The sequence below is a fragment of the Trachemys scripta genome, chromosome 1 (genome assembly GCF_013100865.1).
Source record: "Trachemys scripta elegans isolate TJP31775 chromosome 1, CAS_Tse_1.0, whole genome shotgun sequence".
Classification (NCBI taxonomy): domain Eukaryota; kingdom Metazoa; phylum Chordata; order Testudines; family Emydidae; genus Trachemys; species Trachemys scripta.
In genome coordinates, this window is record NC_048298.1 from 10,555,734 (window position 1) to 10,579,540 (window position 23,807).

Sequence of the window (23,807 nt, forward strand, 5' to 3'; positions counted from 1 at the left end):
CGTATTTTGATGTCTGATTTTGAAACCAAGTACCGGTAGTTTTTAAGTGAGGTTTAACTGGGGGTGCGCAAGACAAGTCAGATTCCTGAAAGGGGTACAGTAGTCTGGAAAGGTTGAGAGCCACTGTGCTAAGGGATAGCGATACAAGTGTACGTGTGATGTCTTTGACATCATCACTCCAGTGTGTAATCATCCTGGTCTAGACCAATTGAGTGAGCCTGGGAAGCTAGTTGCTACAGTCTCGAGTTGGTGAAGTGGAGAGGATGATCTATATGCCACTATTCCAAATTCTGTTGTATCCTACAAAAACACACTGTGATTGGACAAACTGTTATAACCCCCAGTCCAGTTTTTAATGATGTGTCTACAACTCAGAGTGAGCCTGACCGTCAGGATGAAATTGAGGTGATGGTACTCATTTTTGATGTATGCATTACCCCACTAACTTTGACTATGAAGATTTTGTTAAATCAGAAAGATACCCAAGTTATGCAAATTAGCAACAGCCTGGGAAAAGCAAAGGGATCTCAATCAGTTATTTCATGATGGGGATCTCAATATTCTATTGTCGCATACTTAAATAGAAATAACCTTCAAGGGTTTGATCGTGTTACAAATAATTATCATTGTCATTATGTTAATTTTATTTTGCCACTTACGTCTGGTTAAAGAGCAAAAAATTTAAACAAATGCTTTACTTGCTAATCCTTTTGTAACTCTGAGGAAACAAGTTACTGTTACTGAATATCTTACTTACAGCTTTCTGCTTAAATAAGTGGCACCATAAATAAATTTAAAGTGACAAGGCAGGGCCTATGAACCAGACTTTTGTAAGACCTTTAGCTCACTCATGAACCAGACTCCCATAATCCTCTTTGGTCATGCTAAGAAAGGAAAATACAAGCTTGCTGAACTTGTTAAGAAAGAAATAGTGACCTTTTCCTGCTCTTTTGACTGTGCAAGCAATGTCTTCAACTGCAACAGACAGGAATATATATATAAATATAACATACCAATCCTAAAATAATGAGTAAGAAGGGATAAGCAATTATCAGAACAGGGTCGGCTCTACCATTTTTGCTGCCCCAAGCAAAAAAAAATGCCGCTCAGACTGCCGCCCAAACTGCCGAAGCAAAAAAAACCAAACAAGCAAACGGCTCGGACTGTGCCGCCCCAAGAATGGACGGAATGCCGCCCCTTAGCATGTGCCGCCCCAGACATGTGCTTCCTCCGCTGGTGCCTGGAGCCAGCCCTGTATCAGAACCAAGACAAGACTGGGATCAGCTTGTCAAACTGCAGGGTCAGTTCTATGGATTGTGGTAACTATGATTGATACCTATTTCTCTCGGGCGCTGTTTTGATATCTAATCGTTTAATAAATTCAATCACTCTGACTTATCCAAGGTCTTTTAAAATTTCTTAATACATTCGAACTATATTAATGATAAGCTATTGATTAATTATTGACTATTGGTTATTGATTATTGGAAACCCGAAACCCAAACTTATATATATATATATATCTAGTGGAGTTATTCCAGCTGCAGATCTGGAAATTCATATATATATATGACACACACATATATATATGATACACACACACACTATATATACACCACATCTTCTATTTCATTCAAAACGTTGTGGGTTATGTAACTGACAAGCTGCGGAGTTTTCTTTGATAACAATCGGGCTCCTGCATGGGAATGAACTAGGACTTGAAGGCTGCAAAAGGCTTTTCTCCCCCTCGTCTCTCTGCTGCATGGATTTGGGCTGTGAGGACCATAACATGTCACATCATGTCAACTGGTATCTCCATTCCTGCTCATTTCTCTGCCAAATCCACAAAAGATCATTTATTTATGGGAAGAAAGCTTTTTGGACAGCTGGGAATGGATGTTTCACTCCTGAGTGCTTAGATAGAAATCAGTAAACCACGGATCTTCCCCTTAGACACCCGGGGTCTGACTCTCCCCTACCCTGCACTTTCTGAAGTCATTCACACCTGCGAGTGTAACATACGACTGTTCTAATTTGGTGCTTCCACTCTGCCCTTGTGTAAACCACGACACAAGGTGCGGAGCAATGGAAAAAATCAGGCCGTGTGTGACGGTATTAGAGGGCTGATCAGGATAGTGTCCTTGTATGAAGTAAGATCCTCAGCTGGTGCAATCACTACTGAAGTCAATGTCGTTTTACACCGGCTGAGGATCTGGCCTCTTTCAACTATCCTCGCTGCTTTAAAAAACCAAAATGTTCCACTGATCGAGGGTGAAGAGCATTAGTCTAAGTACAAGCTTGGTGCAACTCACGTTTCTCTTCCACTTACAAAACGGAAGCGGATGCTCTTTCTTTTGTCCCGTGCTCTCTTTCAGAAGAGCAGCAGAAAGCCAGATCCACCATCAGCACAAGGCTCGGGCCTTGCTTTCAGATCTGGCAACGGTCACCTTTTGCTTTGCAAACGCCAGATCCTGCTTTCTGCGGGGACTCTTCTGGATTCCGGAGTTTCCACTCAAGCTATCGCCCCTGGAAACGCAGCTTGATCTTAGGGCTTTTTGCAGTGCTGCCTCCCATACTGTGAGACAATAGGCTGTAGCCTTTCCAACAGCAACAGAGATTTTTAAAAAATGGGTAAAAGAGAGTCCCTTGTCGGTACTAAGCGCAAACATGTCAACAGTGATCTGTGATTCTGGGCGTCTCCGATTTTAGTGCCCAATTTGAGACTGATTTTCCTGATCATCCAATGAAGCGGAAGTCAGTTAGAGAGAGCGCTGAAAGAGCAAGACCACTGCTTATCCTACAGTATCGTCTTAGGTCTTGTCAACACTACAGGGGTAAACTGATCTAAGCTACGCGATTTGAGTTATGTTAGTAGCTTAGATCTACTCACTGCGGGGTCCGCACTACGCGATGTTGAAGGGAGACGCTCTCCCGTTGACTCCCCTTACTCTTCTCGTTCCGATGGAGTACTGGAGTCGACGAGAGAGCGCTCTGCAGTTGATTTAGCGGGTCAGACCCGCTAAATCGACCCCCGGTGCATTGATTGCCACAGCGTCAATCCTCCGGTAAGTGTAGACAAGCCTTTGTTTCCTTGTGCTCCACTGTCTGTCTAACCTACCTGTTGTCTCTTGTTATAAACTTATATTGTGAGCTCTTTGGAAGAGAGATCATTTTTGTTCTGTGTTTGTACAGCGCCTAGCACAGTAGGTCCTGGTCCATGCTGCTCCTGGTTCTCTGTCATGGACACAGTTACTTGTGTCTGTCCCATGCCTGAATGCAAGTGAGGTGCCTGTTTTGAAATTCTGGTCCATATTCCCCACAATCCCTGTTTCCACATCGTTACACGGACATCCAGTCCCACAGTGCAGACAGATGAACCGTACCTCTTTAAGCACTAGCACACACTTGCCAGGCCCAACAGACTGAGGTAGCTCTGCTATTCTCCCTTTGTTTAAATATGGACCTGAGAAGCAGCGATGATTGATGAAGAGCTGGGGGCAGCAGTATCGCCCATTGACGGTACCTGCAAGAAGAAAGCGATGTTACCAAGACTGCAATTGTTTTCCTGCAGCAAACCTAAGAGTCTCTTCTTTCTGCTAGATGCTTGTAAAACTACCAGCAACTATCCTGGCGCTAGGATCGGGTCCCTGGTAAGCACAGCTCAGTGTCCAGAAAGATCTCATTCATGACACCATCAATAGTACTTATAAGGCCCACGATACCAGAGTATCTGAGTGTCTCATAATTGTTAACCCTCCCCTGAGGTGTTATTACAGATGGGAAACTGAGGCATAGAGAGGATAAGTGACTTTTCCAAGGTCAAACAGGAAGTCTCCGTCTGAGCAGGGAATTGAACTCAGGCCCCAAGAATCCCAAGGTTGCATGCTAACCACTGGGCATGCCTTCCTCTAAGCACATGTGCTTAGGCCTCCTTTCCAGCTACTATGAACAGTACAAACAAATGGTTAATTTCCTGGTACAGGCTTCTGTGCCTGGATTGAAAGGCCTGGATGGTGTTGGCATGTAACCATGTGGGTGAACTGTGGACCTGAACAACAACAGAGTGTTGGAGAGTTTAAGTGCCCCACAGCTTTGGCTGGGAGAGACAGCCACTCAGCTCTGTGGGGAATGGGGCAGTCCTCGTCATGTTAATTTGAGTCAGAGCCCATTGCTTCTTTAATCATATCCAGATTTCCACATAGCTTTCCTGGCCCTTTTACCATTCTTGATATCTTCCCCTACCCCTCTGTTGAGGAATGGGGCCTATTGTGATCTGACTATAAAGCCAGGAGTGGAGACTTAGAGCTCTAATTGAGTCTCTGACACTACCTTCTTTTGTGGCCTACGGAATTTGCCTCAGTTTCCCCACCTGTAAAAGGGGAACGATAATATTTCGCTCCCTACTGTACCACTGTCACAGGGATGGTGTGAGGGCTAGTTAGTTCATGATTTTAAGTATTATTACTTCTATTATCTCCTCAAGCACCAGTCACAGCAAGAAAAGCTGGTGAACGCCCTGTCATCTATACTTTCAAGAAACCAGGACAAAAGCAACTTTTAAAACGTGGCCTTCAAACAAAGGGGTAATCCCAATTTAGATTCCTGTGTAATGAACTGTCTAAATATTATGTCCTAAAATGTGCGACCTTCATTAAGGGGGAAAACAGAAATCACTTTCGGTTGTAATAACGGTTGATGTGCTACACAGCTAGGCACACGGAGGGATAATGAGGCAAATTTAGTTCTGATGTAAACAAGTTCAACGCCGCTGACGCCAATAGAAAACGGCTGTATCGATTTACACCAGGGCTTTATTTGGTCTGACACCAGGACACTGCCTGGAATGGAGCGCTTCAAGGATCAGACTCTCAACACTTTTGACGCCCACCGGCAAACCCAGGTAACTTGAGACCGAGAGAGAGAGTGAAAGGGACAGACAGACCCACAAAGGTGCACACAGAGCCTCCGCTGATGTAAATCAATAACATTCTATTGACGTCAGTGGAGCTATGCGGACTTACCCCAGCTGAGGATCTGGCCCTGGGAGTACATGTAGGTCTGTGTATAACACACACACATCTACACCTCTGGCTTTTCCACCACACTTTTGCCAGATGAAGTCTGAAATGATAAAGGAGCTTTCTGGTCGCTGAGCAGACTCACCTGTTGTGTCTGGCTGAGGGACTGGGCAAAGGTCATGAGGTATTTTCTCAACAGGCACTGCGGATGGCAACCTGCTTAACGACAATACGATGCACTTAATACCCGGAACCTGGGTGATGGATCAGAACCTGAGTAACTCAGGGTTTTGCATCAGTCTCATGAAAGTGTGGTCATCATTTAGTACCCTGATATCTGCATGGAGATTATAATACTGACATTTTGCCTCAAAGGGTATGTCTATACTTACCTCCGGGACCGGCGGTAAGCAATCGATCTTCTGGGATCAATCCTGGAAGTGCTCGCCGTCGACGCCGATACTCCTGCTCTGTGAGAGGAGTACGCGGAGTCGACGGGGGAGCCTGCCTGCTGCGTGTGGACCTGCAGTAAGTTCGAACTAAGATAGTTCGACTTCAGCTACGTGAATAACATAGCTGAAGTTGCGTATCTTAGTTCAAAGTGGGGGGGTTAGTGTGGACCAGCCCATAGCCTCAAAAGGATTTAGGTGACTAGCTCCTATTGAAATCAATGGGAGTTAGATAGCTAAACACCTTTGAGCACCTGGGTCTTTAAACACAACCCTATCCCAACTAGAATGACTCTGCTATGTCTTACGGTCAGGGATCCGTGCATTTGGGTGCTTTCACTGAAATTCACCCTGGCTGCAAAATTGTGCTCCAGAATCTGAACTTTAATTTTTTTTAACGTTAAAAACATGAACCAAGTGTAAACTGATGCAGCATTGTCTGCAGGAAGCCAGAAACAGCTTGTAAAGGTATGAGCTACCCCATCGATCCCAGTCAGGGCACAGTGGGCAGCTCGATTTGTGGAATCTGGATTTTTTTCCCACCTGCTGGAATTCAGCCTTTCTGCCATGAATTTGCAGAGTCAAATTACAGTGCAGACCCAACTGAGATAAGATTCTGAAACGTCCTGTTTAGACTAGTGACTATTTTATTTTTGAAAGGAACCCCTGCAAAAAGATTCAGCCGCAGGATTGACACTGTAGTTACGAATATGATGTACAGTAGAACCTCAGAGTTAAACACCGCAGTTACGAACTGACCCAATCACCACACACCTCGTTTGGAATCAAAAGTATGCAATCAGGCAGCAGTAGAGACCAAAAAAAAAGCAAATGGAGTACAGTACTGTGTTAAACGTAAACCATTAAAAAACTAAAGGGAAAGCAGCATTTTTCTTCTGCATAATAAAGTTTCAAAGCTGTATTAAGTCAATGTTCAGTTGTAAACTTCTGAAAGAACAACCAGAACGTTTTGCAGAACTTGCGAACATTTCGGTTACGAATCACCTCCATTCCCGAGGTGTTTGTAAGTCTGAGGTTCTACTGTAGCTGTTGTACACCATTCCCCATAGAGAACTGAATTAATCTACAGTGTGAAACTGCTTTTAAACAGAAACCTACTGCTTTTCTGGTTGCACCACTGCAATCTTCCTCTTCTTTCGCACTGCAAAATGAGAGAGGAAGAGAGAAATATATGGTCTGTTGTATAAATGGCTGGAATATAAAATCACATTTAACATAACAAAAGGCTCTTCCATGCTCAGCCCCGCTTTCTATATATATATTTTTAAATGAGCTGCCATACCATTAAAAAACGAGTGTTTTAAAGAGGCTGTTGTACATTTAATCTTGCTACTGCAAAGCGGATATTGATTTTCTGGGATCTGTACTTAACAAATATTAAAATAAAAGTAACACAAATATTTTTCCGTGCAGAAACACACGTGCAAGATTGCATTTTGCAAGCGTGACTACCCCGGCATTGTTGCGCCCCATCTCTAAATTGTGACAAGGCTGCTCAATGTTGCCATAGCAGTAGTCTTCCAAATTAGGTCTGGCTGCCTGATTTTTAACTCCGATATATTTAACTCTTCAAAAGGATTTGACACATTTAAAAAAAAAAAAAACATTTGCCTTTCAAATGTTAATGAATATAAACAGACTGATGATAATTATTTCAGCTGGAGATGGGAGATTTGTGTCCATTACACCCCACGAGCGGCTTGATGACACCCGTTCTTGGGATCTCAATCTGGGGTCATGACCAGGCCCCAGGGGAGGGCAGGATTGTGCCGACCTTCCCTTTCTGTATTGTTAACTGTTCTCAACTCTTTCTCCCTCCTTCCCTTGGGAGGCCGGTTTTCATCCTCCCTTTTTTCTCCTCCGCACTGAGGATTGCCATATTCCCCCCACTGATCAGATGTCTTCACCCTGTCATCAGGTGGAGTTGGGAAGGGTGAGCCTTCCGAAGAGCTTCCCGGCACCTCCTCCACTCACAGGGTGGCGGTGGGAGTGCTTCTGCAAGAGGCGGTGAAAGCTAACACATCCTCCTGCTGTAGTTGCTCCTCGGCCCTGGCTTTGCACGACCCCCACCTTCTCCCCATCCCCTTCCTCTCTTCAGGCCAACCACACACCACAAGGGAGGGGCACCGCTTGGAGTCTGTTTTGGACTCCGCTTCTTGGGCTGGGTCTCCATTCACCAGAAGGGCTGCAGCGGCGGTATATATGGCCCTGGATGGAACCCACCTTGACTCTGGGGAAGCTCAGACCCAGATCTCAGCTTTGTGCCTGGCATCTCTCTTTCGAAAGGGCACATGGGTCCATCCTTGGGGTTTAGGTCTCTCTCCTAATGGGACTAAGGAATTTGGGACCAGCTCCTGCACAAGAATCTCAATGGGGATTGTGCAAGCCGAAAGCTTGCAGGATCTGGGCCTTTGGACATAAACAGCATCTCTCCTCTCCAGTGTAAGGAAATAGAGAAGCTGGTTCTATAACATCCCCAGGACAATAACGTTTTTTAAATACATGGATACTTTAGATCAGCAATACAGAGGGCTGGCTTAGGGCCTGAGCGTGGGCTGATCCCTCGGGTCCGTACTTGCTTGCGCAGCCAGAGCTGAAGCCCCTGGGCCGTAGCATCCTCACTTCTATTTTTAGTGAGCAAGCTAGATCCCAGCTAGCACCGGATCCATCTACATGAACTGCCGTCCACACCCGCAGCTGCTATGTAGACGTACCCTTAGCGTTGGGAAATGGTGCTAGGCTGCCAGATCTGGAGAGCGAAGCCCTGGGTTTTATTGACCATCTGGGTACAGCACGGACAGTGGCAGTACTGGCTTCCCCACACGTGTTCCTCAATCCTGATCTGGAGAGTAAAAGCTCTGTGGTGGCATGCCCCTAAGTGAGTTAGGAGCATACATTCAATTGAAAGTCAACAGGTCTTGTGGTCCTAACTCACTTAGGTGCTTTGGCCTTGCTGTATCCCATGATCAGTTCCCTGTGCCATCCAGTTCCTGTCCCCTTTGTTATCATAGAATCATAGAATATATCAGGGCTGGAAGGGACCTCAGGAGATCATCTAGTCCATCCTCCTGCTCAAAGGAGGACCAATCCCCAGGCAGATTTTTGCCCCTAGATCCCTAAATGGCCCCCTCAAGGATTGAGCTCACAACCCTGGGTTTAGCAGGCCAATGCTCAAACTACTGAGCTATCCCTCCCCACGCTGTCTCTCACTTCGGGTATGTCTACACTGCAATCATGGGGCATGACTGCCGCATGTGTCAACGTACTTGGGCCAGCTTTGATCTACCTAACTTGGGTACAAGAGCAGTGAAGCCATGGCACCACGTGGGTCAACGCAGGCTATACAGACCTGACCAGAATCCTGAGTAATTACTCACACATGCAACTACAGCTTCACAGCTCCGGCACCTGAGTTAGCGACATCAAAGCTAGCTTGGGTATGTCTACACGAGCTGCAATTGTGGCCCAGGATTGCAATGCACCCTTAGAGTCTTTGTCACATATTCCTAAGGGACTGTGTTCTCCTTAAGGTCTTGGTCAGCTGAGAAATTAATTTCAGAATGATAAAACCCAGATACCACTGTTACGACCAGGTTAGACATAGGCCACATTCTGCAACCCTTAGTCACACAAGCAGCAAATAGTCCCATTCGTCAAGGGATTCCTTGGGTGAATAGGTTCTAACTACTCCATCCAAGGGTCGCACAGTCTGACTGCCATTTAAGCAGGTTGGTAGGTAGGAGGAGCAGATTAGGTATATGTGGCTGCTGACTAAACCTATGTGTATGATGTCTATTTGCTTGTGGTTTCATGTACTTACAAACTGCTTTGTGGGGCGGCGTGAGGTTGTAAGCATTTGCTTCACACCAGCCAACTGGGAAAATGTCCATCGACTCTACATCAACTATATACTCCGGAGCAGGCGTCTGTAAACCTAGAAACACAAATTTATACTGCAATTTACACACGGGACGCCTGAGCTCGGAGCGGTTCCGGCATTCGTCACAAACCAAGGCAAGGAAACGATGGCGCACGTACAAATAAATCGGCTTCCCTGCATCGAGATAAGGCATCGTTTTGTCTTCAATTTCCTACAGGGAGCAACGACAAGGCTGTTGCATTTAAAGCGCATTGTGATTCCACAGCAAAACGGCAGCAAGAGACCATTAAAGATGTACGGTCGAGCAACTGAAAGTCAGCAAAATGGGCAGGTTAAGGCTGTGTGAGCCCTTCCCCATCCTGAACCACAGGGCGCGATGAAGTAAGCCCTTCGCCTACGGATTCATTGATTTTAAGGACACAAGGGCTCATTACGGTCATCAAGAGACCCCATGAAATCCACTAGGGACTTCGCTATTGCTCTCAGTTTTACGTGGAAAGTGCTCAGAGAGTACAGTGGAAGAGACTGGCGGGGTTATCAAATGCTCACGTAAATGATCAGTAGACTTTGCTCTCCTGTATCTTTGCCTTTGCATCTGTTACAGCATCCTCGCCTCCTGCTTAATGCAGCGCTATTTGACAGTGCCCAGCCAGGGAATTTTCCACTAATGAATGTTCACCAAGAGCCAGCGGCCAAACTGAAACAGTAATTGAACTTTGTGAGGGCAACACAGCCCTTCGGTGAGGAGGTGCCTGCAACAATGGACTCTCCAGCTGAGCCTGGGAGCAGAAGGTCTAGCGAATACACAGTTGCAAAGGCATAAAAATACGCCCGGGAGCTCATAACACTGGAAGAAAGGGCAAAGAAAATGACGCTGTGTGTCTCTATGGCCCTCATTAGAGTAATAGCTGAGCACCTTGACATCATTAATGCATTGTATCCTCACCACTCTCTTTGCGGTACCATCCCAGTTTTACAGGTGGGGAACTGAGCCATACTGCAGATTGCAAGACTTGCCCACCAACACACAGGAGGTCTGTGGCTGAGCCAGGAATCGAATCCAAGTCTCTTGAGTCCAAGACCATCCTTCCTCCCTTGTAGGAACCTCACTAAAAATGTTGTCAATGAGGAACGGCCTGTTTTAAAGCATGTAGAATTTTAACTCCTTATACTGCAAAACATCTCATCCCAATTTCTGTGTTCGACTTCAGCTAAAGACCTGGTCCAAAGCCCAGTGACGTCAATGGAAAGATTCCTATAGAAGTCCACGGGCCTTGGATGAGGCCCTAAATGCACAGCAAGATGCAGGAAATCAACTCAACTCCAGCACCAGTGTCATGACCAGGACGTGGGCAGTCAGACCTAGTGGTCAGAGCAGGAGTCAGGAACCAGGAGATTAGAGTCTGAGACAGGCTTGTGGGCAGACTGAGAATCAGGCACCAAGAGGCAGGCAGGGTCAGGTGCCAGGTTAAGACAGCAATCAAATAGCAAAGTCAAGGACAAACCAGGATGGGACGTCAAAGTCTAGGGTCTATCACAAGCAGGGTCTGGAGCAGAGAGAGACAAGCAGTCTCTGCTGCTCAGATAGCTTCCCTTCATGGTGTCCTGATTTAAGTACTGGTATTGGCCAATCAGTGGGCTGCGAGGGGCCGCCACTCAAGTCCTGCTGGGCGGTACATCCTGCTGAGCCCAGCCTCACAGGATCCACCCATGGGAACTGACATAAGCCTCCTGTGGTGGTGCAGAGGTGCCAGCAGGCCAGAACCTCCATGGGCCCACATTCCAGCACTGCAGGTTCTAATACAGTGACCAAAATGGCCCAGGACATCCTTTGCTTTCATTATTTCAACTGCTCTATGTTACTGTTCCGATCCAATGTTCTTTTCTTTTTTCTGCTTACAATGACAGGTGCAACATTAAAGTTTGAGCCTAAAATTTTACAACTGCAGCCACTCCGAATGGCAAGGACGCACCAAAATGTTTATTTTCTCATCCTGCCATACTGACTCAACAAAGAGATATACATCCAACCACGCTTACATGGTACTGTTTTTTACGCGAGCATCTGATAACCCCACCAGTCACTTCCCGCATCTGATTGCTGCACTTAGCTTGAGCCATATAACAAACTGGAAACAGCTGGTTTGCAATTTCTGTTTGCCTGATTTATGCATTTTACATCACTGTCTTCACGGCCCAAGAAATGGCCAGACGAATCGAGACATTAGGAATAAAAGTAGAATGCGTGAAGAATGAAAAATTCCATCTCCCATTAAATATATTACATTATTGCAACTTCAGCAGCAATTCTTGAAAATATAAACCCAATTCGTCCCTGGAAAATTACTAGGGTTTTTACTTCACCAAATTCCTAGCGTAGCCTTACATATTATGCAGAGGGTATACATTATTACTTATATAAATGCAAACCAGAAAGCTTCAGCGTTAAAACCTAAAATGAACTAGTAAAAATTTACAATGCAGATCCTGAGTAATAAAGTAGCAGAAAGCGATGGGATACACACACAATCTCATATCAGCCCTATGCATCTTTCCTGCTTTGGGTGAGCTATACTGCCAGTCATTAAATGCTCCCCGTGAAGTTTACAGAGTTTTGCTACTGCCTGAAACATGATTTATTCAGCAATGGTCCCTTATGTCTAACTCGACATGGCTTAACTACTACAGCCTGTTGTACAGACAGTTTGTGTTGTCAAACTGCATAACTGGAATGGCACAACCTGCCTGCTGCTTGGACCCCTTGCCCAGCGCTACAGACTTTGACCTGCCTAATGCCCGGTATCCTGACCTTGGCCTGACCCCCTCTAGGTTAGTTCGACTGGCTCCTACCTGGTCACCTGAACACTGCTCTCCTGAACCAGGTCGCTAACCACTAGACCTGGCCGCCTATCTCCCAGCTCTGACAGCTGCTACCAAAATCTCACCTGAATCCCCACTGCTTACAGATTTAGCTGAAGCGTGAAGTTTTATGTCCCTTCCAAAACTGCCTTTAGCATTAGCTATTCTAAGGATGTAGCATTCACTATAACAGTAACTGTCATAGGGCCAGACTGTGATGCTATTGCTTACAATGAGTAATACCATAATCTCCAGTGGGACAATCCAGGGTGAAAGATGCTTTTTGAGGGGATAGCATAATCTTGCTCATAATTAGAGCCGGTCAGGAATTTGTTATGAACCTTTTTTTTTTAAACCAAAACCCGATGAGTTATAGAAACCAAAACTGTTTGCAAAACAGCGTCAGGGTTGACAAAACGCCTGACTCAAAAACTTTTGGGTAAAAAAATGCTTTAAGATAGTTGAACTGAAAAATTTCGGTTCTTTGAATTGAAGTGACTTTTTATTTCAAAATTTTAATAAATGTACACTAAAAAGATAAAAGGCACCATGTTACTTTCGTTTTACACCTCTGGGAGGCTTCCACTATGTCACAGCTCAATGAGTTTCCTCACAAGGTACGTCTACACTGGAGCTGTAGCTATAGTTCCCATGTACCTGTACAAACTCTGATCGAGCCAGTGCGCTAGAAATAGAATGCAGCCATGTTGGCAGGAAGGGCGAGCCGCCCCGAGGACATACCCATCGGAGACGCTAGGCACGCTCTGAGTACGTACCCATCGGAGACACTAGGCACGCTCTGAGTACATACCCATCGGAGACGCTAGGCACGCTCTGAGTACATACCCATCGGAGACGCTAGGCACACTCTGAGTACATACCCATCGGAGACACTAGGCACGCTCTGAGTACAGACCCATCGGAGACGCTAGGCACGCTCTGAATACAGACCCATCGGAGACGCTAGGCACTCTCTGAGGACATACCCATCGGAGACGCTAGGCACTCTCTGAGGACATACCCATCGGAGACGCTAGGCACGCTCTGAGTACAGACCCATCGGAGACGCTAGGCACGCTCTGAGTACATACCCATCGGAGACGCTAGGCACGCTCTGAGTACAGACCCATCGGAGACGCTAGGCACTCTCTGAGGACATACCCATCGGAGACGCTAGGTATTCAGGAGGCTTGCCCCTCCCAACACTTGCCCTGCTGAGGCTATGCTGCTATTTTTAGCGCACTCGCTCAGTTAGAGCTAGAATGGGTATGTCTCCTCAAGCTGGCATTTACATCTCCATTTCTAGTGTAGACACACCCACCATGTGCTGGGTTGGTGGAGATTATTTTTATGAACACAACTGGAACATTTGATCTGTTTGGTGTTATGAAATATCTTGATTATATATGCTTTGGTTGTCTTATATACTTAGGGTTTAAGCCAAGCCCTGAGTATTAGAAGACAGGGTGAGACCTCGTGTGAAGTATCTGGTACTGACCACGGTTGGAGAAAGGATACTGGACTAGAACTAGTGGATTCATTTTAGATCAAGGCTCTGGTGTGCAGATGAATTTCAGATAAAGCAGGATTCAAGGAAAACTGATTTCTGATTTGGATAATCAGTTAGAAAGTCAGTCCAAAATGTTGCACCTCGAGGTGTATAACTTGAAACAATGCATATGTTAGAATTCCTCACTGAACTTTGGCTTTAATACGAATCTATGCTACTTTTTATTTATACTTCTGCAGCTCTTAAAGGGGCCAACTGAGACCAGTACGCCGTCAGGCTCAGTGTTGTACATAAACACAGGTTGTGGCTATGCCAAGGTTTTAAGCACAACCTTGGACCGAAGGTTTGTGGAGGGTCCAGGTTAGCATGTACAATCATGTTAGCTAACTTGAGTTAAAGGCAAGTCAATTAATTTGAGTTAAAAAATTCCAGTGTGACAAAGCCATAGTGAGACAATCCCTGAACTAGAGCTTACCGGGGAAAAGGAAGGAAGCAAAGATGAAGTGAGTTGCTCAGGGTCGCACAGTCAGTCAGTGGCACCGCTGGGAATAGCACCTACGTCTCCCGAGTCCTGCTCTAGTGCCCTGTCCATTGCACCCCATTGCCTCTCATCTGCGTCATGCAGCTGATGACTGTGCCACCTTGAGCTACGATTTCATCGGCTCTCACATACTAAGCAGCATTTGGCATGGAGCAGGGATGTAGCAAGAACAGGGTACGTGCTGCCTATTTTACGTCTAGCTAAAACGTCCCTGCCAGGGTTCTGGTCAAATGGAATTTCTATTTAGATACCAACTGAGTTATAAAACACTGACAATGGGATCAATCAGAGTGATACTGACATGGCCTTGACGCATGATGCTACTTTCTCTAAACTCCACACGGCCTCTGCCTTCACTGTCCCTTCTACAGCGAGCTGTCAGTGCAACGACGGAGGCACTTTGGGTTATGTGTCCGTGTTTTCGTCAACTTTAAGGGGTCTACCTGAGTCCATGAGGGCACTTCTCACCACACATCACAGGATGCCATGTGAAACGAAGTGGCAGGTAACCCACAGTGACAGGGTCAAACAATCAGGAAAGGGTTATGGGCCACCAGCGGGTCACATGACCCAGTCGAGGATTTAAAGAAGGGTGTATTCTCTTTCTGGAGGCTGCAGACCCCACAGGCTTTTTCCCATCCCTCCAGAAAGAGGGCACATCCTTCCCTTAAATCCCCTGCTGGGTCATGCGACTAGCTCTTAACCCTTTCCTGGCTGTTTTATCCTGTCACGCCCACAACTGGCCAAAAGAGTTTGCATGAATTCATGAGACCGAGAAGATCCCAGATTCATACAGCTCTAGCACAAACACAAGCTCACCTTTACTGTACTGGTACCTGTGTGATACTGTAACCCAGCTTTGAGAAATAAACCAGCCAGGCACTAACCAGGATATTGATCCACCAGTGCATGTGAGGCTTTGGGGGTGAGGGGCAGATCCTTTCATCCTTCTCTCTTCTTACTTCTCCACCAGCTGAGCTCCTGGGCTCTGCAGCACAGAAGCAGATGCAGGTGTTCCTGAGCTCTGCAGGAGAAAGCTTCCTCCATTGCTCCTGATCTCTGCAAGACACATCCCACCCCGCTCCGTGCTTGAACCCAGCCAGAGATTGACTCCCATTTTCCCCATCCCTACCTTCTGCTAGGAGGGGAGAAGCTCAGGACCCCACGACACTGAGCTCCTGTGATGCACCACGCACCATCCTTGGTTTTTAACTTGCGAAGTATGAGTAGGCCAGTGGAGTTCTTGAGGGTCATTGGAATAAACCTGTGGTTGCCTGTATCAAGTATCTGAGATTTTAAGCATCAGTTCGGGGATGCTATACCATAGTGACATCATAGAGTCCTTCTGGGATTTACTTAACGCCTTGACACCCTGAATGGCACCTGACCACAGTCACAGAAAGGCACAGCTACACCATGACTGAGTGGTATTAATACAATCACAACACCAAGGAGTCTATCCTGAAAGCTCTCGGAACAAAGAGCTCCCAGTGATATCGAGCAGGGCACCTACCGGGTCAGACTTCAGGCCAGAATGCTCATGCTGTTGCTATTTCATAATATATTTACTGTTGCATTGCACGGTGTCTTTCAAATGCTACTTTTTTTCCCACCCTGACTGAACTGGCCTTGTCAGCACTGGTTCTCCACTTGTGAGGTAACTCCCTTCTCTTCATGTGCCAGTATATTTATGCCTGTACCTGTAATTTTCACTCTATGCACCTGAAGTGGGCTTTTTACCCACGAAAGCTTATGCCCAAAAAATCTGTTAGTCTTTAAGGTGCCCCTGGACTCCTTGTTCTGTTTGTGGATACAGACTAACACGGCTACCCCCTGATACTTTATAAGACATTTACTCTGTATTGTACCGCACCTTTCAAATTGTGAACAGGACCTTCAGAATCAGACCCCCTGAGAAATCAGTTCTATGGAATCATGATACCTGGGACTCAGTTTGTATGTGCGGTTAGGGGCTGCCCTTTTGATTGTTTCAGTTCGGGCACCATAACTAACTAGCCACACCTTGGCCTCCTGGAATGTGCCAGTGGTGAGCTGCAGAAACATAAATCTAAGAGGAGCCGGTGAAGGCAGGCCCAATGGACCGTCAAAAGTGCCTTAGATGTTTTCAGGATTCTCAGAAAGCAAACAAAGGTGTAGATTCCACCCTTAAATACACTCACCCAATTCCCATTGCCTTCAGTGGGGGGCTGCACATGTCTCTGAGGGCAAAACCTGGCCATGAAATTAGTTCTTAAAGAGCCTTTTCCCTTCCCTTTGCCATGAAACACCACTAGGCACAGCTGATCTCACATGGGTTCTGCCATGACAACGAACCCAGTAGCTGTAAGTACAGCAGCTTCTGACTTCTCTTACACTAGCTTGGGCTTAGGTGGTGTCTGGGTGAGATACCTCCAAGGCGGGGCAGTTTTTATTCCGGAAGCGGCAATCTGTTGGTACTGAACAAACACCCCAGCCCAGTGTACGGGGGCTTAATACTGCACGAGGTGGCACCTTTCAGCTATGACATAAAACCAGGATCCTGGCCTTTTGTGATCAATAACGATCCTAGTACACTCTTTTGAGCTCCAGTGTCATGGCCAAATTCCAAGCTAGGGGCTTGATCCATGGCAAGATTCAAGGAGGGATGGGACACTTATATGGATAAGACAACGACCCAGAGTTATGATGATAAATAGTTTGGAAGGGATATTAAACCTCATGCTTCAGAGCTTAAACCAATCTCTATTAGAGATCAAGATGAGACCCATGTAGAGGGGAGATTATCCCTCATCTGCCCATTGCGGTGTTCTTACACCTTCCTCTGAAGCACCTGGTGCTGGCCACGGTCAGAGACAAAATTCTGGACTAGATGATCCAGTCTGGCAGTTCCTTTATTGCTGCGTGCAGAGGAGGGTGTGGCATGCATAAGGGTGCAGTGGGGAGATGCAGCAAACACAGATGGTGATGAAAAGTGCAAGACACTGAGCACAGCTCACTTTGCTTGCTCTGCTCCTATGGGTGCACAGCCCAGAAAGGAGTGGGTTGGGGCATGGAGACAGAGGGTGCTGGGCCTAATCCAAAACATGTAAATGAATTGCTCAGCCGCCATTGGTTAGAATGCGAAGTTGCTTCTCTACCCATCTACCTGGATGGAGAAGCAACACACCAAAGTGAGTGGCTCTTACACACCTGTCCTGTTTTTCCTCGCACCTTTGCCTCTGCTTCCACTCAGGATCAGGACCCAAGTGATTACATGGTGTCAACCTCCCTTCCTCATGCACTTGTCAGTAGACATTGTATCTTTCTTTACTTCCTGTTCTACACCACTGTATAGGGTTGCTGTGCACTCGAATAATGGCCGTGCTCCACCCCATCCTGACCACCAGTGCAGCACATTTTCAAACACTTTGAGATCTCGGAGTAGAAAGGTGCTACTGAAGTACAAAGCACTATTCACTGTCCAGAGCAAAAGCGCAGCAGAATAAGATCCCATACAGTCATTAGCTAAACATTTCTCTTTCTTTGTCACATGGCTTTAACAAACGTCCTTGCTTGGTGCCCAAACTATGATTGACGTCCCACTCTGCAAAAATATTTTGGACTCCAAGGCTGCAGCTTCTATTTATAGGTGATCACTGAACCAACACCATTGGCAAACAATACAAAATGTTACACGCACCTAATGGAAACCCCAGATTATCTCAGCACCCATCAAGGCACATTTAATATCTCCACTTCCCTTGTTTCAGTGACTCATTGACAATAATTTTAACAGCACATGGAAGACGAGCACTGGGTTCTGAACATCAGTCCTGCAAAGCTGTACTCATTCCAGGAGTCCGTATTCACCCAAGCGCTGCCCTGGAGAAAGAACTACTCAGGTAAGCGTTTGTATAAACACCAACGGACGCTGGTTGACAGTAGCCGGGATCAAACTTGGGACCTCTAGAGCTTAATGCAGGAGCCTCTACTGCCTGAGCTAAAAAACACACGGCTGTAACAGGCTCATCAAACTCTAGCTGCCACTAGAGGGGGACAGAGTGCCACACCATGCCGGCATGGGTTACATAGGCATGATCCGGTCCATAATTATCTCATCAGCATCTCATTTCAGGAGAGGATTAGTGGAAAAGAAATTCTTTTGAGATAAATGTGAGCCCAATTAGTTATCCCTACTGCAGAGCCACTATTACTTGTAGGGTGGTGGTGCTTGCAACGGCAGAGTGCTTTCCAAAGGCTATAGACAGTCCCCGCAGGAAGAGCGTGTGGCCTAAAATGAGAAGTGGCAGACAAAGAGCGGGAGAAGGGGCTGCTAGATGCATGCAGATGGCCAGGGGGAAGGCTGGCACAAGCCTGGTTAGTTCCCGGGCGTTAGGTGGGTGGGTGCAGGGAGGAAATGGAGTGAAAGGGAAAGGCGAGGAAGAAATGAGGTTGATTGGGTCAAGCAAAGGGGTCAGGGAGGTGGAAAGGTGGGGGCTATGAGAGCGCATGGCAGGACTGGAGCAGAGTTCCAAGGCCAGTAGAAGTCTCATTATGTCATCAGCAGGCCAAAGCTCTGAAGGCAGCTTCTACGGTCGTGAGGAGACCTTTCAGAGGCTGCCTTGGAAGCTTCCCCCCACATCGTGTTCGGTGTTACTGGCCATGTGGGTTTAGAGGACCCTGTGAGCTAGTGTCCTGGAGCCCTGTGGTCAGGACCGGGGGGGAGCAGGGAGAAGGACAACATCGGATAATTTAGTCCTTATTGACTGTATATAAAAAAGCAGGTGGGGGGGGGAGCTGCGAGGCATGCAGGGTGGGGGACAGCAATTGACAGGGCCGGAATAAACGTACCCAATAACACAAAGGCATTAGGCCTCTATGACACTGCAGTCATTTCAACGTACCTTCCAGGTGAAGCCACATTAACCTTCCTTTAACTGAGGTGATAGAAGCAACGCATATTTCAGCAGGGTTCCTGGGGTTCACAGCCTCCAGCTTCATATTCTTAGTAAAGCCCCGGCTGAAGGATGTCTGAAAGAGGTCAAGCATCAACATTGAAACACAGCACCACAGCACAGAATGGCTTTAAATAGACTCCCTTGGTTTCCATGGAGAACACAGGAGATGTCTAGGACCGCCTAGGCCAAGAACTCACCAAGATTCGAAAAGGGATTTAGATGGGTATGAAGAATATCTAGCGTTATCATAAAGACAACTTCTGGAAGAGATATTCAAGCTTGTGCTTCAGGGCTTAAGTCAAATTTTGACCGTCAGAGACCAGAATGAGACGTGTGTGGGGGAGGCAGATTATCTCACGTCTGCCTATTGCGGGTCTCTGCACCTTCTTCTGAAGCATCTAGTGCTAGCCACTGTCAGAGACAGGATACTGGACTAGAGGGTCTATGGGTCTGATCCAGTCTGGTAACTCCTGTGTTCCCAGAACCAAATTTCCAGAGCAAACCCTCCATCTGCATGTACAAATTAGAAAACCGTGTACGCATTTACTCACAGAGTTCCCCAGTTTGACTGTGAGCTTGTCTGCAAGAACAATTAGTTCACGGCAAACTGGGGTGTGAATCTACATTTTGGGTGGTTTTTTTTTTTTTTTTTTACAGATTTAAAAAATGTATTAAAGCTAATGTTTAAAATCAAGTTTACACAAGTTTAAGAAGGAAGATACTTTACATCTGAGGTCAGGCTTGAGTTATGGGAGATTACAAGTATTGGTTACAAGGTTCACAAGATACATACCTATTATGTAACCAGCATAGACCCAGATTGGGGTGTGGGAGTTTTAAAGCACCAGTGAATAAGTGATCTCGGGTATGCTACCCATAGACTGTAGTTAGAGTCCAAGTCAGTATTGGGTACACTTTGATCTAGTCCTCTTTGAAATAGGACTAGATCAAAGCCCATTAACAGTCTGTTAATGTGCGTCAGCTGGGTCAATGTGGGCAGTTAGTCCACAGAGGCTACTGTAGGGTAGATTCACGCCCCACTTGCCACAAACTAAAACATTCCTGTAGATAAGCCCTTAGTTCAGTATAGAATGCCACATCCTCAGCTGGTGGAAACGGATGTAGCTCCATTCACTTGAACACAGGTTGACTTCATGTCAAACTGTTGAGTTCTGTTGATGTACATCAGATAAGGATCTGGCCACAAGTTGTAACGGCTCATCTATACCACACAGTTCTGAGAATATGGCCCTTGCCAATTTTTCAGCCTTTTGCGAATAAGCATGTATCTGTCAATGCTAATTACCACCAAGATCTATCCTAGTGTATTACTAAGGTTTGGTTTATCCGGAGTGATATCATAAGTTTGAAGATTTTATTTTATGTGTACTTTATTATAGGTGGGGCTGGCAGCTCTGCCGATTATTAAGGTTGCCCAACACTTCCATTAGAAGACCCTGTTTTCAGTTGTTTATAACTCTGCCGGACTTTAACTGCTTGGGCTGAAATTTTCCATGCTGGGTGTTTGCATCATGCTGAATATTTTGGAAAATTTCAACCAAAATGATTCGGATGTTTCCGAGAACAAGACCATGTTAAACAATTCTGCTGGTCTTATCTTTGACAAGCTCTAGCTTCTCCATGATTTGGCGCAGAGAGCTGAAATTTAGCAGGTGGCGGGCCGTTGTGTCAGGGATGTGCCTTTTGGCATCCCTGTAAAAATCTGCCCAAATTTAGCCAACTAATAAGCCTTTGAAAAGTCACAACGAGCACATGCTCAGTAGAGACTTGTTAGAGATTGGCAGATTAATTCCCCAAAGATTCCACCTGCACTGGGCATGCTCCAGCTGGAGTTGCAGGGGGGCTAGTAGGACACTCCTTGCAGTTGCAGTTCACAGCTGCTCCAGGCCAGGCCAGGTCTGTGTCTCTGCCTGGGAACCGAAACTGAAGCAGGGAAAATGTCTCTCCTGTTCTGTCAATGACATTCCACCTCCCCACACCCTGCCCCACTTGCCCCAGGCACCAGGGAAGAGGAAGCCACCTAAACTGAATGCAGAGAGGACAAGAGCCAGACTTGGGATGGAGTGGGAGAAGAGGGAAACTGGGGCTGGGAGCTGAGTGGAGGAGACTGGGACTGGCTGGGCAAGGAGACTGGGAGCCAGGAAGGAAATTGGGAGGACTGGAAGCCAATGAGTGGGGGAGATACTGAGCTCAGACAAAGGGCTGGGGGCAGGGGAGGGAATAGGATTGGCTAGGCAAGGAGACTGGGATTGGGAACCACTAGGAAGGGGGAAAGCAGGAGAGAGATCTGGTGAAGAGCTGGAGTGGAGAAGAGAACTGGAACTGGCTGGGTAAATAGACTGGGACAAGGGGCTGGGTGCTGAGATTGGGCTAGAAGCCCAGAGAGGGAGACTAGCACTGGGAGTCTGTGGGGAACGTGGGTGACTGGAGGCGGGCGGGCGGGCGGTGGGGGGAGATGAGGGAGAGAAATAGAATGAGGAGTGCAGAGGGGAGAACTGGGACTGGCTGGGCAAGGAGACTGGGAGTAGGAGTGATGTTGGGGAGACTTGGACAGGGAATCTTGAGAGGTGTGCTTATGACTGGCTGGGCAAGGAGACTGGGATGGGGATGAGAGGCCTGCGGAGCGGAGACTGAGATTGGCTAGGTGAGGAGAATGGGACTGGGACAAGGAGCCAAGGATGGGGAAGAGACAGGGCAGGGACTGGTTAGAAGACAGAGAGCAGATGGGATCTAGCTTGTAGGGAAACAGGTAGAAGAGTCTGTGCCCACTAGGGCACTCTCACCTCCACAGGATGACAACCTACTACTGCTATCAGTTTCTCTGTTAGCTTAAGTGGCAGAGGTCTGTGGCACAGATCTAAAGATTCCAACCCTGCTGATGACCCATGTGGGTGTCAATATGATGCCACATGATAGAATTCCGGGGGGAGGGCGGGGTTCACTTTGCTTTTTTAAAAAGCTAGGAAATTACACACAAAAAACTATGTTAGAAGAACGTTATCATGGGTGCAAAAATCAAGCCATCAAAATTTAGGAAATGCCAGAATTAAAGCTGCCTGGTGCAACCTAAATTTGGCCCCTTCGTGCATTTGCATGATGATACAATCTTTAATTACACAACCACACACTAGTTTTTCTGACTCAGTCAGTGTACAGGATGGACCTACTCGGGGATGAATCAGGTTTGAGTAGTGAAGGCCTGTTGTCTGTGGGACTCCTGCTTCATCTGTTGCCGAAGTTAAAAGGTGAAGTGAATAAGCAAGGGACTGCAGGAAGAGAAAAGATGGTCTCATGATTAAAGGCAGATGACTGCTGCCCTGGAGAATTGGATTCTATTCCTGTCTCTGCCACAGACTTCCTATGTGATACGAGGCAGACTCTGAGGTCTGATTTGCAGAAGTGCGGCGCACTCACAGCTGCAGCTGAAGTCAACAGGAACAAACATATAAAATGCTAGTGTAACCCACACACCTCCTGAGTGTGGTGCATCCGAAGAAGTGGGCTGTAGCCCACGAAAGCTTATGCTCTAATAAATTTGTTAGTCTCTAAGGTGCCACAAGTACTCCTGTTCTTCTTTTTGCGGATACAGACTAACACGGCTGCTACACTAAAAAACATGTGGCTCCAGAGGTCCCAGGTTTGATCCCAATGACCAGGTTTGTCGGTGTTACAAGCCAGGGCTTGTCTGGAATTTCAATTGGGAAGTCTCCAAAACTTGGGATGTGATTCCTCAGCTTGGGGAATAATGTAACCCACGCACCTCTGGGGTGTGGTGACCTGTCCCCTCTAGTGACACTGAGACCACTTAGAGCAGGGGTTCTCAAACTGGGGATCAGGACCCCTCAGGGGGTCCTGAGGTTATTACAGGGGGGGTTGCGAGTTGTCAGCCTCTACCCAAACCCTGCTTTGCCTCCAGCATTTATAATGGTGTTAAATATATAAAAAAGTATTTTTAATTTATATGGGGGGTATCGCAGTCAGAGGCTTGCTATGTGAAAGGGGGCACCAGTACAAAAGTTTGAGAACCACTGACTTAGAGCTTAATGAGTCTGCTATGGCCTTAGCTAAGAGCCATGTGGCTTTTAGCTCATGCAGTCAAAGCTCATGCATTTAGCTCCCGAGGTCCCAGGTTTGATACCAACTACCGGGGTCTCTCAGTATTGCAGTAGCCACTGCTGAGTACTCTGAAAAATCAAGTCGTAGATGTCTCAAATTGAGTACCCAAAATTAGTGGAATTTTGACCATTGTCTCTTGGTGTCTATGTTTCCCCATCTGTAAAACAGGGATAATACCCACTCATTTCACAGGGTTATTATGAAAATAAATCCATGAACGAAGCATACAGATACTATAGCGATGTGCACCATAGAAAGACCATGAGGCAATTAATCATTCTGTCTTCAGATTAGACATGAATTGCGTGCAGTAAATAAGGGATGGGGGCCACACATTGAACAACAAGAAAAACAGCTGCTCATTAAGTGAGCACCATCCATCCTGTGCACCAAACCAGGCAGTGGAAAAAATAGGATGCGATCACGTTATTAAAGAATGTATCAGAATCCATATG

At 46.5% G+C, this 23,807-nt stretch overlaps 1 protein-coding gene across 2 annotated transcripts in view; it reads right to left on the reverse strand.

The window, feature by feature from the left end:
* SFMBT2 (Scm like with four mbt domains 2) overlaps positions 1–23,807 on the reverse strand; it is a 202,041-nt gene that overhangs the window by 35,724 nt on the left and 142,510 nt on the right. Inside the window, exons 11-15 of one of the 2 annotated variants that reach the window (XM_034764474.1) lie at positions 19,162–19,288; positions 9,309–9,422; positions 6,587–6,629; positions 5,164–5,234; positions 3,384–3,523 (exon numbers count right to left, since the gene is read on the reverse strand). In XM_034764474.1, coding sequence (XP_034620365.1) covers positions 3,384–3,523; positions 5,164–5,234; positions 6,587–6,629; positions 9,309–9,422; positions 19,162–19,288 — 495 coding nt within the window. Of the gene's footprint in view, positions 1–3,383; positions 3,524–5,163; positions 5,238–6,586; positions 6,630–9,308; positions 9,423–19,161; positions 19,289–23,807 lie in introns of both variants that reach the window. The other variant, XM_034764467.1, reaches the window with a different exon arrangement.